Below are 20,659 nucleotides of genomic sequence, written 5' to 3'. Positions count from 1 at the left end.
TGAAACATTTTAACTAGCGACCAAGGGGTGTCTGGCAGAGATATACAGTGTGGGTTTGAATCTAGCCTAGTGCTCTTTTAGGAAAAAACACTTTTCTTTCCTATAAAATGGTAATTATCCTGGGAAGGTGTTCCGGTCCCGTCCCACCGGGAAGAGACCCCGGGGAAGACCTAGGACACGCTGGAGGGACTATGTCTCCCGGCTGGCCTGGGAACGCCTCGGTGTCCCCCCGGAAGAGCTAGAGGAAGTGTCTGGGGAGAGGGAAGTCTGGGCATCCCTGCTTAGACTGCTGCCCCCGCGACCCGGCCCCGAATAAGCGGAAGAAGATGGATGGATGGATGGATATATATATACAGTGGGGAGAACAAGTATTTGATACACTGCCGATTTTGCAGGTTTTCCTACTTAGAAAGCATGTAGAGGTCTGTAATTTTTATCATAGGTAAACTTCAACTGTGAGAGACGGAATCTAAAACTAAAATCCAGTAAATCACATTGTAATTTGCATTTTATTGCATGACAGTATTTGATCATCTACCAACCAGTAAGAATTCCGGTTCTCACAGACCTGTTAGTTTTTCTTTAAGAAGCCCTCCTGTTCTCCACTCGTTACCTGTATAAAAGACACCTGTCCACACACAAAATTAAACAGACCCCAACCTCTCCACAATGGCCAAGACCAGAGAGTTGTTTAAGGACATCTGGATGATCCAGAGGAGGAATGGGAGAAGGTCATGTGGTCTGATGAGAAAAAAATAAAGCTTTTTGGTCTAAACTCCACTCGCTGTGTTTGGAGGAAGAAGAAGGATGAGTACAACCCCACGAACACCATCCCAACTGTGAAGCATGGAGGTGGAAACATCATTTTTGGGGATGCTTTTCTGCAAAGGGGACAGGACGACTGCACCATATTGAGGGGAGGATGGATGGGGCCATGTATCGCAGGATCTTGGCCAACAACCTCCTTCCCTCAGTAAGAGCATTGAAGATGGGTCGTGGCTGGGTCTTCCAGCATGACAACGACCCGAAACACACAGCCAGGGCAACTAGCCAGTCTCCAGACCTGAACCCAATAGAAAATCTTTGGAGGGAGCTGAAAGTCTGTATTGCCCAGCGACAGCCCCGAAACCTGAAGGATCTGGAGAAGGTCTATATGGAGGAGTGGGCCCAAATCCCTGCTGCAGTGTGTGCAAACCTGGTCAAAAACTACAGGAAACGTATGATCTCTGTAATTGCAAACAAAGGATTCTGTACCAAATATTAAGTTCTGCTTTTCTGATGTATCAAATACTTGTGTCATGCAATAAAATGCAAATGTGATTTTCTGGATTTTTGTTTTAGATTCCATCTCTCACAGTTGAAGAGTACCTATGATAAAAATTACAGACTTCTACATGCTTTGTAAGTGGGAAAACCTGCAAAATCGGTAGTGTATCAAATGTGTTCTCCCCACTGTATATATAGGAAGGAATGATGGCTATTGCTGGGAAGATATTCCTGAGATATGCAAAGACAAGACAGCCTGCGTCTCTACAGCAGTCCTGATTTAAATATATCATTTGTTTAGTTGCCATACTGGGATGGGTGCAACGTTTGAACACATTGATTTTATTATGTCCGAGAGGCCTCATTAACCACAAGTCTATGTTTTTCCAGGTGATTCAGTGTTTTCTTCAACACGCCTACTTCACACCTCCCATCTTTACCAAATACAACACAATGACAGACAAGGATACAATTATCATGAAATTAAGGGGACACCAAGAAAGAATAGTCCATTTTCTATTTCTGCTCCATTCAAAGGTCAAATAGCAGCCTTGGTTTATTCAACAGGTACTTTTTGGCCTTGACTGTGTCTTCGACGTGAAGCACAGCACTACCCATAATTCAATGTGTCACATTGTGTAATTTTTTTCAAGCAGCAGTAGGTTCAGTGAATCAAATGTGGCCTTAAACTGACACTATGTTCTTATTGACTTGCAGATAAGATAAGACATCCAAGCAAATATCTAAATGTACAGCAAGACCTACCTCTTTTATGGAATTAAGGAATCCTTGCATACAGTGATATTGGTAATTAAGAGTAGGAGACGATAGACCATTTACCTCAAAGAAATAATACAGTTGGTTATAATCCATCTATCATCCACCTGCTTCCACCCATCCATCCACCCACCCATCCCTCCACCCACCCACCTGCCTCCACCCACCCACCCATCCACCCATCCATCCACCCACCCACCCACACACCCATCCATCCACCCACCGACCCACCCATCCAACCACCCATCCATCCACCCATCCACCCATCCAACCACCGACCCACCCATCCATCCATCCACCCATCCAACCATCCATCCACCCATCCACCCATCCATCCACCCATCCACCCATCCAACCACCCATCCACCCATCTACCCATCCATCCACCCATCCATCCACCCATCCACCCATCCATCCATCCATCCATCCATCCACCCATCCAACCACCCATCCATCCATCCACACACCCACCCATCCACACACCCATCCAACCACCTCCCTCCCTCCCTCCCACCAACCCTCCACCCATCCATCCATCCACCTCCCTCCACCCACCAATCCATCCACCATCCAACCACCCATTCCTCCACCTACCTACCCATCCATCCACCTCCCTCCCTCCCTCCCTCCCTCCACCCACCTCCCACATAACCACCCACCCTTCCCTCCATCCACCATCCACACACACATCCATCCAGCTCCACCCACCCATCCATCCATCCATCCACATCCCTCCACTCATCCATCCATCCACCCACCCATCCATCCACCCACCCAACCATCCATCCACCTCCCTCCACCTGCCCATCCACCTCCCTCCACCTGCCCATCCACCCATCCCTCCACCCATCAATCCACCCATCCATCTGGCTTTCTTTTACAAGGTACATCATTTGTGAGCACACTGTTACACATTGTCTGCATGAAGAGTTCTGCAAGCAGAAACGGGTTATAACTTGGCACTGTGAACGTTATAACATAATCGGTTCCTCACTCCCCATTATACCAACTGGCATGGCCTGCACGTGTGATCAAATGAGCCAACGGCATAAGACTCTTTGTTACCTTTTATATTAAATTCACCAATTCACAGAGCGTTCCTGATAATCCCCTCATAAGAGGATGAGAGACAGAGAGAGAGAGAGAGAGAGAGAGGGAGAGAGAGAGAGAGAGAGAGAAAGAAAGAGGGAGAGAGAGAGAGAGAGAGAGAGGCAAATGTTACGTGATCCCAGACGCCCTAGTCGTTATTTGAACAAACAGGATGACATTTCCCAGTTCCCTCCCGCCTCTTCCTCAATCAATCAATCATTCTAAAACCTCCACTAGTTTTAATGTCCAGTTTAACGCTATGACATACCACTGGAGGTTAGGCAGACTATCTTCAATGTCATTGTATTGAGTGGCCAGGAGATTGCAGAAGCACACTGCTACAAAACCGGTAAAAAATACAGCTGCCGGTTGATTTAAATCTGAAGAAATAATTAAACGGTTGCAGTGTTCAGCATTTTTGTTTGTTAATGTACTATGGAACTGAACGGAAGACATGAGACATTTCTTCAGTACAATGTCCCTTGTCTGTTATCTCCAATGGCATACTATTATCTAAGTAGTGCCCTACTTTTGACTGGGGTCCAATAAGCCTTGGTCAAAAGTAGGGCACTATACATAGAATATAGTGCAATTTGGAACAGTTTTCTGGTCAATGGTTATAAATCGTCCCTCCGTTCGACCAACTGGTTTTGCTGAAACCGCCGTGAGCATCCTGAGGTAACACCAAGGCGGACATTTTGAAAATGGAGTTCACAGACGCTATCTCATGAGATTCAAATCCTGATGCTCTAAAATGACTGCTGCTAGGATCGCCATTTGAATGAAGTTAACAATGATGGCTTTCTATATTCTCTCACTCTTTCTCTCTGACACCCTCCCTCCCTTTCTCTCTGTTGAACAGATTGGGTCTCCATGGGACCATGTTACCTAGGGAGACTCACTCCCCCCTCCTGTCACACTATCTCTGTTGTAGTGTCACACACACACACACACACAAACAAACACACACATCGGATGACCTTCAGACACACAATTCCCAACGCAACCCCACATGCATACAGTTGAAATGGACTGCTCTTGAAGGGGTGTGGGACAGGCACGACAATTCACATTGCATTGTGGGCGATGGATCACACGCAAACACAGCTGTATTGCATTCATGTGACATACAGTGAAAACATGGAACTTAAATTGAAATCACGATCAGTGCAAATTAAGAACCAGTGACGACAACTCATGGCTTTTAACCCACTATCTTTATCCTTAGTCATCTTTCCCTGTAAACATATAGTACAGGTCTTTAGCTGCTTTATTTTCTGGATGGATTTGGTGAAAGGTGCTTTTACAAATAAAACATTTTTGTTTACTGTATTGAAACTGATAAAGCAGCGCTTGTGTCGAAAGCGAACACATTCCTTCCCATACCTGTGGAAGCCTCTTGGTCGAAACCTGTCCCTGTTTGACATCAGCGAGGGGGTGTAGAGGGCTCAAAGTGCAGCTTCATATCTTAAGCATAAATTCTGTGAATTTGACAATGATAGCACAGTATGGCACTGTCAAAATGTCACCCGGCATGTCCTGCTCTACCACTGGCTGTACTAATTGGGTGGATTGAGCGGGGGTGGCTGGCAGGTGGGCGGACAAACTGAGGATGGGTAGCGATATCCAAACACCCCCCTCTGACAAAAGTAATAAGCCCAACCCCACCCTTTCATTTCCTGTTCTCCTCCTGTTACCCCACCACCCCCCCCACACACACACACAGTCCTTGGTAACCAATAGATTGCGTATTTGTCAAAACTGACAGTTAAACTGTTTTTAATTTAGGGATTAGGGACTAGTTTACTATTTAAATGACAAATAAGCGTTTCATCTGGTCCAACTGACCACTATCAGGGAGAGGAACCATCTAACATCAAGTGATAGTAGTGAACTAGTCCGTTAAGGCCTGTAGTTAGAGACAGGGTGGGGATTAGATTAGTCCTCTATGGCTCAGTTGTAAGCACCAATCGCTTGGGACTGGATTCAGATTCCAGGAAAGGCCACCTATACAAAGAGGTGTATGCAAACATAACCCTTTGGAAGAAATGGTATGTATAATCACATAATGGACATAATACTATACCAACACAACCTTTTTGAAGAGCTTATGGAATATGACAAAATGTTTTGCATTGTGTCACACCTGAATTTTAATTGAAAGCCAAAAAAATAAAAAAGATCTACACCGATCAGCCATAACATAATGACCACTGACAGCTGAAGTAAATACAATTTTATTTTACATCACGTGGATGGCCGGGTGCGTGTGCATCACTTACCTGGAGAACACATGGTACCAGGATGCACTATGGGAAGAAGGCAAGTGTGGAGGCAGTGTGATGCTTTGGGCAATGTTCTGCTGGGAAACCTTGGGTCCTGCCATTCATGTGGATGTTATGTACCACCTACCTAAACATTGTTGCAGACCATGAGCACCCTTTCATGGCAGCGGTATTCCCTGATGTCATTGGCCTCTTTCAGCAGGATAATGCGCCCACAATGCAAAAATGGTTCAGGAATGGTTTGAGGAACACAACAACAAGTTCAAGGTGTTGACTTGGCCTCCAAATTCCCCAGATCTCAATCCAATCAAGCATCTGTAGGATGTGCTGGACAAACAAGTCTGATCCATGGAGGCCCCACCTCGCAACTTACAGGACTTAAAGGATCTGCTGCTAACGTCTTGGTGCCAGATACCACAGCACACATTCAGAGGTCTAGTGGAGTCCATGACTTGACAGGTAAGGGCTGTTTTGGTGGCAAAAGGGGGACCTACAAAATTTGTATCTGTCCCGGTGAGAGCACAAGCAGTGCCATTGAAGGATCACACGATTCTATCCAGGTCATCATGAGCAACCATTATACTTGTGGATCAAAGATTCCAGTGAATTGCAACATGGCTGTTGAAACAATGCACTCCAGGTGGCAGTATACACTTTTCTTTTGTTTACCGACTAATATAACTCCAATCTCTGTAGGCATTTCTAAGCAATAGCTTGAAAGACTAATTTGCTGTGATGGCCACTACGCTGAGAGAGTTGAGCTGTGATGGCCAATAGGATGAGAGAGTTGAGCTATGATGGCCAATAGGCTGATAGAGCTGGGCTGTGATGGCCAATAGGCTGATAGAGCTGGGCTGTGATGGCAAATAGGTTGATAGAGCTGAGCTGTGATGGCCAATGGGATGAAAGAGTTGAGCTATGATGGCCAATAGGATGAGAGAGTTGAGCTGTGATGGCCAATAGGCTGATAGAGCTGAGCGGTGATGGCAAATAGGCTGAGAGTTGGGCTGTGATGGCCAATAGGTTAAGCATTCATTGCCGTAAAAACTGCACCTTGCTTATACTCTATAATTGCTTATAGAGTTGACCAAAAATGTACCTTGCTAACTCCTCAAACCTACGTCATAGCACAGGGCTTTGGGTTTGAACCTGGGCCCCTGAGCACATCAATAACAGGAAAGATGTATTGTTAGCTAATTGAAATGCAACAAATGAGCTGTGTAAGCAACTTGAACTAGACTGCTGATTCACAACGATAACATTAACCACAATCAACATTAACCAGTAACTTCTAAACCACAATAGCTCCAAATGGATTAGCCTCATACCTGGTCCAAATTCATCATTGGGTATCCAATGCTCGAGTAAAAATGCCAGAATGCCAATATTAACAGAACGAGACCCCTGGATCAAACACCTCCAGTTTCAGGAGATGCCCCCAATAACTGGTTCTGGATACCTCAGTTGGTAGAGTGTGGTGCTTGCAATGCCACCTTAGTGGGTTTGATTCCCAGCAACACCCATGTAGAAACAGTTATGCATGTTGAAGAAAAGGCTCCACAACATGGCATATCATACACATCTATGGGTGATAAGGGGAGGAATTCAGGGAAAGTCTGAACGTCATAAAGACAATCCCAGGTGTTGGTCCTATAGTATTTGCTTACCTAGTGGAGTTTAATATAGAAACCGGAGATGTATTCTGTTGGAGAAAAACTCTAAATAATAGATGAACTTGCTGCCTTCACAGAGGGATGGCTGTATGGCCCACCCAAAGAGCTCACATACACTTCATTTTGTTTGAATAATAAAACATTCACCTGACAATTAATTAAAAAAGGATGGATTAATTAATTGAGACTCTGCAGACTGTTAGTGATCAAGCTACTGCACTACCATGAAAACGGAGCCCTCGTAGCCTTGTTAAAACAAAACGAAATTGAACAAGCCCTAAAGTAAGCTGAATCAAATCACATAGGTTAGACTATTTCACTCTAACTCGCTTTGGAAACCAGCAGGCCATGCACGTGCCTAACGTGCAGCACGACAAGGAATACGATTTGACTCGTGTGTCCCTGCATTCTTAATCCAGTGCCCCGGATGACATGATGGAGAAGGGAGTTGGCTGGTCTCTGGACTGGGGTTGAAAGGAGGGGGCGAGAGGAAATTGGCCGGGGGTGGAGGAAGGGGGGGGTAGAGTTTGGGGATTTGCGTGGACTGACAGCTGGGCCGGCAAACAGGCTATTTCAAGACTGGGATTTATACGTTTGGTTGCTACCTCAAATCCTGAGCGAGAGAGAGTTTAAAACCATGCACGGTTATTGCGCGTCGCCCTTCTATTAATCTGTCTTTTGATCGCGACAGCCTACACAGCTACATAGCCTACAGCACAAACGGATCAATTGAAAACTTTTACTTTTAAAAAAAAAAAACGATTTAAAGTAACTAGTAGTTTATTAATCGCTTTTTAAAATAATATTCTATATTATATTTATTTCGGTACTTTTTTGTTCCCCCGGTGGTTCTTTTTTATACTTTTTTTTGTACGTTTCTGGCATATTGGCCTAAGGCCTATGAGGCTCGAATTATAATTGACAGCATGTATACACATTTTTCCAGCGGTTGAAAATCTTTGAAAGTCTAACGAAATAACCTACCCATGAAAAATAATCCACCGGATGAAAGTAATTTAAAAAAGCTCTTTTCATTTGACAGGATTACCTTGTTCGGTTTTCCTAAATTAATATCTAACATAGTACTCCACGCAACAACAAAAAATACATTCATCCTAATGTGGCGAAATGGTTTGTGTTTGATTGTTTTGCAAACGTGGATTAAAACGGTTTGTTATAATATTAACGACTGCATTTGTATTTTATTGTAAAGCTGTGCCTTTTCTAGGCCTATCTAAAAGGGTATCAATTTGTCCGAAATAGAAATTATGGGCATATAATATGCATTTGTGTTTGTTGAGGAATTCGTGTGCCAATTATGTTTTGCCAATGCATCGAACTGTTAAAATCGACCTTTTTGACCGTGAGAAAGTCCTTTGAACAAGTAGGGCTATAGTTTACCGTAGGCTTTTAGACACCTGTCTGAAGGTTTGTCAACCTGCCACTGGGGACCATTCCAGTAGCCTACCCGAGGTTAATTTGACGTGCTACAGTACGTTCTTTTACACCTGGAAAACCTCCTCAATCACCCAGTGTGCGCTAGCGCGAAAACAAGTAATGACTCCTCACCCAGCAACCCAGGCACTGCACGAACTCTACAGACTCCTGAGTAAAGCCTGAACGCAAATAACGAAATTGTGAATTGAAGTCAATTATTTTTTAAATTCCATAACTAAACATTTGAAATCACCTACATAGCTGATTGTTCAAATTTTTAAAAAACATTTTTAAAAAGGTACATTTCGATGACTGCACAATGATTAGAACATGAAAGGTAACACCTCGATAATTTTCAGCTTTTCTAGTTTAACGGTGATAACGTGTGGGCCTACTTCAGCTCTCGCTGCACACCAGATGTTTCCATTTGATGTGCACCTGAGCTCGCCACCCGACTCCAGGTGTGTCTCGTATAGGCTACAGCGCGCGAGATGGAGTTCCAATCATTAACGGTGCAGCTTGGCCTAATTTCTGTCACTTTTGTGCATTACAATATCTGCCAGAAAAGTTGTTTGAAAAGAGGTGGGGATGGAGAGTGAACGAGTAGGTAGCAGCGGATGATGTGTTACTGCAGCCTAAATGACAAAGTATTTTTAACCAACGATTAAGATAAAAACAATTTCTCGGAAGTGGCTTACCTGTGTATCTTTCCTAGATTCTTGGCCGCGACCGCCTTAAACCTGTCTGGTCGTATCTCCATCCTCGCTACTCCCCGATCCGGCCGGTGTGCTGTCCCGCGCGCACTCCAGCTCGAGCGTGCTGTCTCTCTCCTTCACACCCTCACACTAGCCCTCCCCCTTCTTGTCCTCCGATAAAAAACAAAAATCATATAGACGGTCTTTCTCAATGAAATAAGCTACCTTGCTTGCACTAAATGTACAGCATAGTGTATTGTTATTATTCCTTCAATTCGAAAAGTTACTTTTCTTTCACAGCCTGTCATAGCCTACGTTACCCCTCGAAATAGGATAGACGACCTCTCATCCATGAAATGTAGCTTGTAATTGTCTACACTTAGACCTGTCTGTGGAAATATTAACTCAAAGCTACAATGTTTTTAAGATGAAAAAAACAAACTCAAAATTACGTTTTCAGTACTTATTTTCAGAACTAAACTCCCCGTTGTCTTCATGTGATTTAAAGAGCACAATAAGCCTACACAAACTTTCCCGTCTTTCACATCTTTTGGACGCGCAGTAGCTCTTGACTAGTCTCTCTGCTCAGCGCATGATGGGTGCCATCTAGCGGCCGGACACTTTCACATTCAATTTAATTTTGTATTTAAGTAATTTTACAAACTTTCTTACCCAAAGCGACTTTGAGTACATGCTGTTAAAGTAATTCATTATAATTACCCAATCTACGTGTCTCTCAAGGCCATTATCAATTGATCATCTTATTTTTTAGGGTAAAATGTGAAAATGTTGCAAATGGTTCACAGTTCCCCGCAGTCACCTGTAGGGTCAGAGTAGTGGGTGATGCCATTAACAGCTCAACACTCAGTCGACTCCAGCTCAATGCTTTTACATGACCTGACTACTTTCTGACCTATTACAGGCTGTCTGGCAAGAACAAGGTTGATGTGTCTACCTCCAGGGTATTAAGTGTCTACCCCCAGAGTATTAGGTATCTACCACCAGAGTTTTAGCTGCCTACTTCCAGAGTATTAGCTGTCTACCTCCAGAGTATTTGCTGTCTACCCCAGAGTATTAGGTATCTACCACCAGAGTATTAGCTGCCTACTTCCAGAGTATTAGCTGTCTACCTCCAGAGTATTTGCTGTCTACCCCCAGAGTATTAGGTATCTACCACCAGAGTATTAGCTGCCTACTTCCAGAGTATTAGCTGTCTATCTCCAGAGTATTTGCTGTCTACCCAGGAGTATTAGGTATCTACCACCAGAGTATTAGCTGCCTACTTCCAGAGTATTAGCTGTCTACCTCCAGAGTATTTGCTGTCTACCCCAGAGTATTAGGTATCTACCACCAGAGTATTAGCTGCCTACTTCCAAAGAATTAGCTGTCTACCTCCAGAGTATGTCAGAGTACAAATGTCATTTATTTTCTGAAAAAAATTACATTTACAATTCTATAATTATTACATTCTTCCTAACTTTGTCTGTTCTATATAAAAAAACAACTGTGACACTATAACCTGTAATACAGTGTTTCCCAAATCCATGCCTTTAGAAGAATGAAAGTCACAGACACAGAATAGTTAACTAAAGTATTTTATTTGGCATATATGTAGTACACTCATATTACACATCAAACACAAACACGCCAACAGTTCTACACTGACACAAATTCAGACAAAAGCATATGTAGGTCGCAGTGTCATTGCAAGTCCATCCTTTCCATGGAAAATGGAAATTAATAGCATAAAAGACACAAACCGCTCACTATATACAATACAGTACTGTTCAAAAGTTTGGGGTCACTTAGAAATGTAATTGTTTTCGAAAGAAATGCTAATTTTTTCCCCATTAAAATACAGTGTAGAAATTGTTAATGTTGTAAAAAACTATGGTAGCTGGAAGCGGCTGTTTTTAATGGAATATCTACATAGGCGTATAGAGGCCCATTATCAGCAACCAACAGTTCTGTGTTCCAATGACACGTTGCGTTTGCTAATCCAAGTTTATCATTTTAAAAGGCTAATTGATCATTTGAAAAAGAGTTGCAATGAAAAAGCCATATCTCAGACTGGCCAATAAAAAGAAAGAAATTAAGATGGGCAAAAGAAACTGAACAGAGGAAAAACTCCGCCTAGAAGGCTAGCATCTTGGAAAATTGGCTTTTCTTTAAAAAACAAGGACATTTTTAAGCGACCCCAACCTTTTGAACAGTAGTGTACCTTGACATACATTGACCTGTTACTCTGTGCAAATGTCTCTGGAGGTTTTTTAACAAGACAAAAATAAACACAGCTGCCATGATATTCTAGATTCCGATGTGCCCTCGCACTCGGCAGGATTTTATTTAGTCATTTAGCAAGCCTACGTAGATTGACTTATAGCTGCAGTAAGGGTTAAGTGCCTTGCTCAAGGGCACAATATATTTTCACCTTGGGTACTCAAACCAGAAGCCTTTTGGTAACAGGTCTAATGCTCTTACCACTAGGCAATCTGCTGCCTTACATCCACCTCAGGTCATAAGCAGCCTATATTTATTCACTAAAATTGTATTTTGACCAGAATTTCTATTTTAAAAATGTCATCGTCTTTTACTTAAACCTGAGCAGAACATCACAACTGAACTGCTTCTCTAAATGCAATTTAAGTTGACCCAAAATTTGAGTGCTTTCTCCATCCATTTTAATCTAGAGTGTTTTTGACTGAGGAACTCTGATCATCAACACTAATGTTTATGGCCCCACGTGACAGCTCACCTTATAATAGGTCTTGCATTTGTATATACCATAGCAACAATTAACACAAAGATGTAATTACACACCTAGAATTTTCATGTTCGCATACCCTTTCTCGTAAATATATTGTGGAAAGGACTGTGTACATTTGTTAAAGCAGTTATTTCCTTATGATATCTATACACTAAAGGTAATTTCAGACAGATGAAAAATCTATTAATTTCTTACATATTTGACATGCTAGCTAGCTGGTCCTGCTGTTAGTCTACACGGTCAGGCTCAAACATGAGAACTCTGTGGCCCTGTTTTGACAGTGGTGGCTTCTATCTGTTGTGCAGATTCCACTGCAGCTACAAGCCTCGCCTTTACAGGTAACTGGCAAAAAAGGAAAATCCAGTTTTCTTTATTTTCTATATATTGTGTAAAAGTCCTGCAGAAATCCATGTTTTTATCTATTTACATGAATAGGCAGGGTCAGGTGGCGATCTAACCAAGGCAGGATCAGTTAGCCATGCAAGCCGATTTGGGTAAACTAAATCCTGAGAATTACAGAACCAGCTGATAGTCTTGGTCCAGGGTGCATCGATGACTTGGGCCTATGACATCCACAGTCCTCCTGGGTCGTTGTTTCCGCCTTGTAGCTACTTAAGTGCACACCTGGTTTCCCAAGGACAAATCAGTCTGTTGTTATAAGGCAAAGATTAAAGTCCTTTTAACTCTACCGAGCCAAACCAACTTGAGTCCTGAACTGGCCCAGTTCCTCATTCACCAAATATGTGGCTTGGAACTGTGTTGGAAAGGATAAGTGGAGTTGGACATTTTAGAGCCAGCACAGTACCATTCAGATCAGAACAATCATTTTAAGGTACTCCACTTTTCGGAAGTGAAACCCTGAGCACGATGTCCCGGTATCTAGATTAGAGGAAGTAAAGTTGCAGCCCTTTTAGAAAGAAGGTATCCAATCCAGTTCCAAGCAAACCTTTCTTACGAAATGGAGATTCAATATGCCCAGAAGTTATTATTAGACACCTAGCACATTGGAACTGTTGCCCGACCTGCCTCCTTGTGTGCCATCTGACAGACTGACATTCAAGCCGGGTCAGTGGCAACAACCACAATCTGGAGGGAAAACAACGTGACTGTTAAAGCAGCAATCAGCAGTTGTAGCAATAACAAAGGGTTCTCCTGGCTACAGTTTCTGTAAAAAGCTGAGGGATGGGGCTGGAGAAATATAACCACTCAAATATTTATAGACCGAGCTATAGGTGCAAGGGCCGACCATCCATAATATGTACATTATAGTTTCAACCATTGTTTGAGGCTGTAGACTATGGTGTTTGTTTACAGATTTGTTGACATGAAATCAACAAGGAAAAGAAGCAGACATTTAGGGTACAACAGTTAAACTAAGCTCATACTGCATTTATACTGTTATATTCAATAGTCAATTAGTAAATAAAAATTCCATTAGAGGTTCAGGAATTGATGTATTAACTCCACATTGCCCCTTTAAGTTTCCTGGTATTACATACTTTGGTATTACACCAAGCTAGGAGTACACCCCTGCCCAGTAGCACCATTTAGGGTTACTTGAAGAGCAAAGTGTGTTATGGGGCGCAGTACCACTGTGTGAAGTTTCGATTGTTGCCCCTAATTGCTCTCCTTAGGAACTGACTTTAGCATCCTTTTACTTCAGAAAAGCAGCATATCAGATTATATCAACATGGATAGGTGAAGTAGTTCTGTGCATTAAAACCTTAAATTGTCTTTTAGGAGTATTGTTACGCAACATGTATGAGTTGGAGAACAGGTACACTTTCTTAATAATTAGCCACTGACTTGCATTAGTGTCTTTTGAGAGGCTTTAAAGTTACACTACGAATACAATCTTTTACCCATGGGAATTTGAAACGGTCATCACAGTTCAACGATGAGGACCATGGGTCCGTTTCTACAACACTTAAAACGCAAGGCACCTGTTGCGATACACAGCATCACAATGATAGGCCCCTCATAATAGGTCACTATTGTGCATTATACACAGAACGCTGTTGTGGTAATGTTTCTTTGGCAATGTGGATGAACGTTCATATGGACAATGAACAATCTTTTCACGATCATTATTAATTAAAAGTGCTGGTTGTAAGAGGAGTGCAATCTCTCTCTAAAGCAAGACGGGCCTTGTCACTCTCCCTCACATCGCATCCTCTTCCTCCTCCTCTTCCAAGTCTTCCTGTTGGGGGAGGGGCCTGTAATGGTCCACACCCAGTGGCAGGAAGCTGGCCCTGGGTCGGCGGCCGACCTCCTCCTCCTCCTCCGACTGGGCTCGCCGAGTGCTGGCGTCCAGGTTGGAGTCCACGCTGTTGTTGTACTTCCTGTAACTGTCTCGTCGCATCTCCTGGCAACTGAGCTCGACCCCGGGATCCATGTCGGGTCCCGTTCCGCGGTTCTTCAGCCAGGAGTGGAGGAAGCCGACAGGAACGGGGAGGGTGGCAGCCAGGATTAACGTGGCCAATAGGACCAGGGCCCAGCCAGGATACTCCAGTGTGGTCTCAGAGGCCTGGAGAAACAGGAAGACATACTTCATGAGTTAATGCAACAGAGACAGGGGGAGCAGTAGAAGGAGGTGAGAGTAAAAGGAGGTGAGGGTAGTCAAGCAATTGAGACACCATCTTACCGTGGTGTGATTCCAAGCGGTGTAGGTTGGTCGCTTGAAGGCCATTCTCAGGAGACTGGCCAGCAGCAGCCCCACCATGGCGAACAGACACAAGTACTTCCACAGGTACTTATAAATCACCGGGGGGCGCCATTTCAGCATGATCTCGATGTCATCCAAGAAGCTAGGAAGGAAAGGAGACGCTAAATGTGTCATCATCACAGATCCTGAATCTGAAGTTAGAGAATTAGAACATAACAAGAACCAACTATTAACACAACATGTCATTTTTCAGGAAGGAGCTAGTTATTCAACTTTGGAAGGATTTTTTAAGGATGGCCTTCAGTGGGCAAAAATATAGCATCAACCCCATCCAAAACATATGACCCTGAAATTATGTAGGATGACTCTACTTAAACAGAAGTTCGGGGGGAGGTTAGGCAGGGGTTAGTCTTCTTAGTTGTTTTCTAAAACTGTAAATAAATTGCCTTCCAGACTCAATTAAAGTAGCTACTAGCTAGTTTCCGCTCCCTGACAGTCTCACCTGTCTCTGAACATCTCCCTGGGGCTTCTGCTTCCTTGCAAAGTCAAACTCATCTGAAATACGAGGGCATATTCAATTTTATCTGTTAATATCAGTATAGCTAGCCAGCTAATTAACAGCCAGTTCTACTGTAAATAGACTGTTCTGGCTCGGTTCACGCAGTGTCCGGAAGAGAATGTAGCTATTCCTGGAATCTACCTTACTCACACTGGAAAACCTCCTACTAATTTTATTTGTTTTAGGTCTGTATCAAAATGTATTCTCCATGAAATGAAAAAAGTAATAAAAAAGATGATATAAAGTTTGAAAAGGTGTTGCTTACTCAATAATTAGTTATCTAGCTATGTTGTTAGCATGCCACCTAGCAGTTACCATCTGGTTAACTAGCTAACGGATATTCAAACATAGCTACATTAAAAGGCTCTGCTCCAAATAAATTAAGGTAGCATGTAATCATACCAGTATAACACCAAGTCAATGAAACTTCAGGGATATCAATCTGTCCAGTTAGGAAGCATAAGTGTTTGTGATTCAATGTCACCTGTTTTTGGTGCAAATGAAAGTGACAACAGGTACACTGGAGAGGCAACAGCAAGACAACCCCAAAAAATTGTTTTGCAGTTGGTGGCCACATACAATCTCTCCTTAGCCTTCCTGACTGATTCTTCTCTAGTTTTGCGTTTTGCTAGTGTCCTTTTCACTACTGGTAGCATGAGGCAGTACCTGCAGCCCATTCAGGTTGCACAGGTAGTCCTGCTCCTCCATGATGGCACATCCATACATGCCATGACAAGACGGTTTGACGTGCAGAACCCTGCAGCTCGACTGGCATTTGCCAGAGAACACCAGAATTGGCAGGTCCACCATTGGCACCCCTTTCTCTTCACAGATGAGAGCAGGTTCACACTGAACACGTGACAGACGTGAAAGAGTCTGGAGACACCATGGTGAACGTTATGACCGGTTTGGCAGTGGGTCAGTGATGGTCTGGGGAGGCATATACTTGGAGGGTCACACAGACCGCCACGTGCTAGACAACGGTACCCTGACTGCTGTTAGGTACCAGGGTGAAATCCCCAGACCCATCATCAGACCTTACGCTGGTGCAGTGGGCCCTGGGTTCCTCCTGGTGCAGGACAATGCCTGGCCTCTTGTGGCCAGAGTATCTAGGCAGTTCCTGGATGACATAGGCATTGATACCATTGACTGGCCCTCACGTTCCCCAGACCAGAATCCAATTCAGAACATCTGGGACGTTATGTACCGGTGAATCTGATGCTGCCAAGTCACACCACAGACTGTCCAGGAACTCACTGACGCCCTGATCCAGGTCTGGGAGGAGATCCCCCAGGACAACATCTGCTGTCTCATCGGGAGCATGCCCAGACGTTGTCGGGAGTCCATACAAAAACATGGGGGCCATACCCACTACTGAGTCACATTATGAGGTGCCGTGATGAAATTCATGCAAGTTGGAGCAGCCAGTGATTTCAATTGTTTACTTAGATTTTCGGTGGGAGTTTGAATCCAGCCATTTTGGTTTCCATTGTCCGTTGTTACATCAGTTTGTTCACAACAAATTACACAATGTACAGTAAAGATTGATCTCCAATATATTTTGTTCATCAAGACCCAATGTGTGATTTCATTGTTCCCTTAATTCTTTTGAGCAGTGTACTATCAGATTTTTGTTGTGGTTTTACTCATGTTAGGTCTATAGCAGCAAGAATACCCCATTAAATGACATGTTAATGCGGAAAGATATTAACTGGATGAGTGAATTATTAGTTAGGTACAATAGTTGGAAAAAGTGATGCTTGCACAATTAAATTGCGTCTTGGTAAAACAAATAATAATAATCTTTGGCGCTGTGTCACGTTTTAGCAGTTGCGAAGCACCCCTCTAATTACACTGAAAAGGAAACACTGAAATTACATGCATCTTTATTGAACACAACCTCTGCAGCAAACTATTTGCAGAGTTTAACAGATAAAAAAGTGGCATATGCAAAAGTGTGGGCACTTCCAGTTGATCCACTAATGTTATTTTTTGTGAGGTCTCAGAACTTAATTAGGCCTTAATCCAAGTTCGGTGATGACAATTCAATCCCATCTTAATAAGTCCTCTGACTCTTAGAACCTCTCCTCTAGGCAGCTGACTAAGGATCAGAAAATACAAATAATTAACTTGAACAAAGCAGGAGCAAACGTTGACAATCCTTATCCAAGAAGAGAAGTACGCTACATTGGGATGGGGAAACCTGCATGGACGTCTTACCGATCAGCTCCGTACACCCAGGCAACAGCGAATGTTTCAAACACCACCACGATGATCAGGGGCAGGGTGGCAGAGTAGTCGTCGAACATCGTCACAAAGTAGTTCCCCGAGCGCTGGGTAAACAGAAGGCCGATGACGAAGCCCAGAGCGCAGCTGCACACTAAACAGTGGTGACGAAGAGCATAGCTTATCAGTGACCCACGTCGGCTGGTGTTACCAAGGAAGTAATCTAACAAATGCAAATATTTGAGTCCGTGTGAATGTATTGCATGGTCATACGTGGGCACAAGTGCCCTCCTCTACGTTCTTTTCGTGTGTTCATCTGTGTGTGTGTCTGTGTCCATGCGTCTGTCTGTGTCCATGCGTCTGTCTGTGTCCATGCGTCTGTCTGTGTCTGTGTGTGTTCATGTGTCTGTGTGTGTTCATGTGTCTGTCCGTGTGTCTCTCTGCATGTCCATCTACCTGTCTGTGTGTTTCTGTCTGTGTCTGTGTGTCCATGCGTGTGTCTGTGTCCATTCGTCTGTCTGTGTCCATGCGTCTGTCTGTGTCCATGCGTCTGTCTGTGTCCATGCTTCTGTCTGTGTCTGTGTGTGTGTGTGTGTGGGTGTGTCTGTCTGTCTGTCTTTGTGTCTGTCTGTGTCCATCCATCTGTCTGTGTGTGTGTGTGTGTGTGTGATTGTGTGTATTACCAGTCAGCACGGTCCTGTGGCGTCCCAGCAGGCTGAAGTTGTCCATGAGGGGTGTGAGGATTCCCTGCATGGTTCCAAACATGGTGCTCATTCCCAGGTTCAGCAACATGAGGAAGAAGAGCGTGGACCAGAAGGGGCTGGCGGGGAACAGGGCCATGGCCTCTGTGAAGGCGATGAAGGCCAGGCCCGTGCCTTCCACTCCCTGGGGTCAGAGGGGAGTTAATAGCAGAAGTCATGAAGGATCGATAGGGGGCAGGTGAATGTAGATCAATAGAAATAACCACTACAAAGAACAGCTCTTTTCAACCTTAATGAAAGTAAGGAAACCCACGAATCCTATTCTTAGCCGTCACCTTGCTCATCTCTTTGTCCAAGTCGCAGTCGGTGATGTTTGGTGCCACCTGGGAGCCGTAGTGACGAAACCACTCCCTGTATTCAGGTATGGTGACCGAGGCCGGGTCGGACATATTGAACCAGGGCCACCAGTGATTGGCGCTTCCATGTGAGGCCATGTCATTTAAAAGGCCAAGGTTTCTGAAAGTGGGGAAATAAGAGACAGTACCATTTAAATTGCAGTTAATTTATGAAAGGCAACTAAAACTTTCCACCCACAGTTTTAATATGAGTAAACTAGTGCTCTATAAACAAATAATAATTAAAAAAAAAATGTATGGGAACATCAGTAAAATGCTATTAACTATTGTTGACAGACAATCTGATTGTTTGACATGGTGGAGGTCTTTGTGTGTCAGTAAAATATGGTTTTAATCAGGTCCACATATTGATGGAATAACCACCATTTAGCTGTAAACTTGGAGCATGCCTGGGAAAGCATGAACTGTATGACCTGGGAAAGCATGCAGTTTGTTAGACTACGGATTCATTAAGTTATGATGACCTTCATGTGGTACCGAAGGATGAGCTTGATGCTCCTCTCCATTAACTATTGAGGATTTTGTCTCTGTAGCATAGCCTAACCATACTGTATTTATGAGCTGTATGCTACAACGCAGGCACCAAGACCGAAACTAGCACATCTGTAATTGTCACCAAACTGTCTGTAGAGTTTAAAACAATAAAAACACATCTGTCTTTAGATTTATTTCATTTTTATTACAACCTTTAGGTAGTTGTAATAAAACTACTATTACTTTTCAAAGTACACTCTCTACTTACTGTGTGACGCAGTTCAGGGCGATGGTCTTGGCCCGGAAGCCCAGCACGACGAAGACGACAAGGGTGGCGAGCACGGACGTCATGAAGTTGATGCAGGAGACCATGAGCGCGTCGCGGTGGCAGTTGTTGTGGTAGGGGTTGTATGAGGAGTAGGCGATCACCGAGCCGTAGCCCAGGCCGAGGGCAAAGAACACCTGCGTGGCCGCCTGCCGCCACACCTGGACCTCTCCCCAGATCTCTATCTGAGAGCGGACAGACAGACGCAGCAGCGGCGGGAGCACAGGCTCAAATGAGATTCAATTCAGGACGTAAGGCTTTGCAGTCCTCTATGTGCTTAAAGGGACAATGCTCGGTTACCACTGTCAACAAGAACAACGCTGTATCCTCGCCACTCGTTCAGGGAAAGAGGGATGGGGCTTTAGAAATACAACTCAAATCGATAGACGAGTGTGCGAGGACTGGCTATGAGTGATTGAAAGTAAAGATGTAATCACTTTGTAGTTATGAATGGTGCATTTACTTTTAATATTTTAAAATTGGCTGGCATGGGCGGACAACCCCTGAGGGTGTCAAATGCATAGCCGGTCCCTACCCGACATGGCATGGGTTGATACAAGGCCCATACGGAGCACCCATTTCAATCTCTTAGGCACAACTGGCCATGCTACACCCAGGTATTGAACACAGGGGGTAGTGGCGCCAAGAGCACTACCATGTAATGGCGCTGACCTCTGCACCTCTTGGGTGGTCACACATCAGACCTTTACATGTTATATCGCTTATCAACCAATGCCTATTTTTTCTTAATTTAACAGTGCAAAAATATGTAATTATGTATCAGGTGCCGACTGCCTCTGTGCTTACTTTCGGGTAGAACATGTAGGCGATTCCCTCTAAAGCTCCATCCAGCATCAATCCTCGGATGAGGAAAATGAAGAGCACCACGTACGGGAAGACTGAAGAGAAGTACATCACCTGCGGAGAAGACAGTCCCAATCGTTAACCATAAGCTATTTATTGTAGAATACCGTTGATGGATTGTAGGCTTGTCAATTGGAACCAGTTATTAGCCCAGCACGCTAGGCTATCTGCCTCCACGGCCCAAGGTACTGCATAACAACCTACAACTACAACCAGGACGGCCCAATTACAGGTATGATTTCACTGCTCAGGAACCAGAAGTAAAGACATAAACATTGCAATGGCCGGTGTGAATGAATCCCAGCCCAGGTCTACCAAAACATTACAGATCAAATCTGTTGCAAATCCCCCCCCCCCCCCCCGCTATCACGCTGGTCTAGGGCCGATCCTTAGGGTTGTGACGGATGTTGACCCATCATGGGGCGCTGGTTATACAGTCA

The 20,659-nt window shown here is 44.0% G+C and overlaps 2 protein-coding genes across 3 annotated transcripts in view; both read right to left on the bottom strand.

Annotated features, from left to right (window-relative positions):
- Window positions 1-9,733, bottom strand: part of slc17a7a (solute carrier family 17 member 7a) — a 31,107-nt gene extending 21,374 nt beyond the window's left edge. Inside the window, exon 1 of the mRNA XM_010902183.4 lies at window positions 9,226-9,733. Coding sequence (XP_010900485.1) covers window positions 9,226-9,287 — 62 coding nt within the window. The 5' untranslated portion in view covers window positions 9,288-9,733. The remainder of the gene's footprint in view (window positions 1-9,225) is intronic.
- Window positions 9,734-11,256: 1,523 nt separating this feature from the next.
- slc6a16a (solute carrier family 6 member 16a) overlaps window positions 11,257-20,659 on the bottom strand; it is a 30,772-nt gene continuing 21,369 nt past the window's right edge. For both annotated transcript variants that reach the window (XM_010902182.3, XM_020050848.2), the window contains 7 exons: window positions 20,163-20,273; window positions 19,299-19,540; window positions 18,476-18,656; window positions 18,123-18,324; window positions 17,434-17,593; window positions 14,634-14,796; window positions 11,257-14,516 (listed from right to left, as the gene is read on the bottom strand). In XM_010902182.3, coding sequence (XP_010900484.2) covers window positions 14,151-14,516; window positions 14,634-14,796; window positions 17,434-17,593; window positions 18,123-18,324; window positions 18,476-18,656; window positions 19,299-19,540; window positions 20,163-20,273 — 1,425 coding nt within the window. In that variant the 3' untranslated portion in view covers window positions 11,257-14,150. The remainder of the gene's footprint in view (window positions 14,517-14,633; window positions 14,797-17,433; window positions 17,594-18,122; window positions 18,325-18,475; window positions 18,657-19,298; window positions 19,541-20,162; window positions 20,274-20,659) is intronic.

The sequence above is a fragment of the Esox lucius genome, chromosome 11 (genome assembly GCF_011004845.1).
Source record: "Esox lucius isolate fEsoLuc1 chromosome 11, fEsoLuc1.pri, whole genome shotgun sequence".
NCBI lineage: Eukaryota > Metazoa > Chordata > Actinopteri > Esociformes > Esocidae > Esox > Esox lucius.
This window is presented reverse-complemented; position numbering and strand designations above follow the sequence as displayed.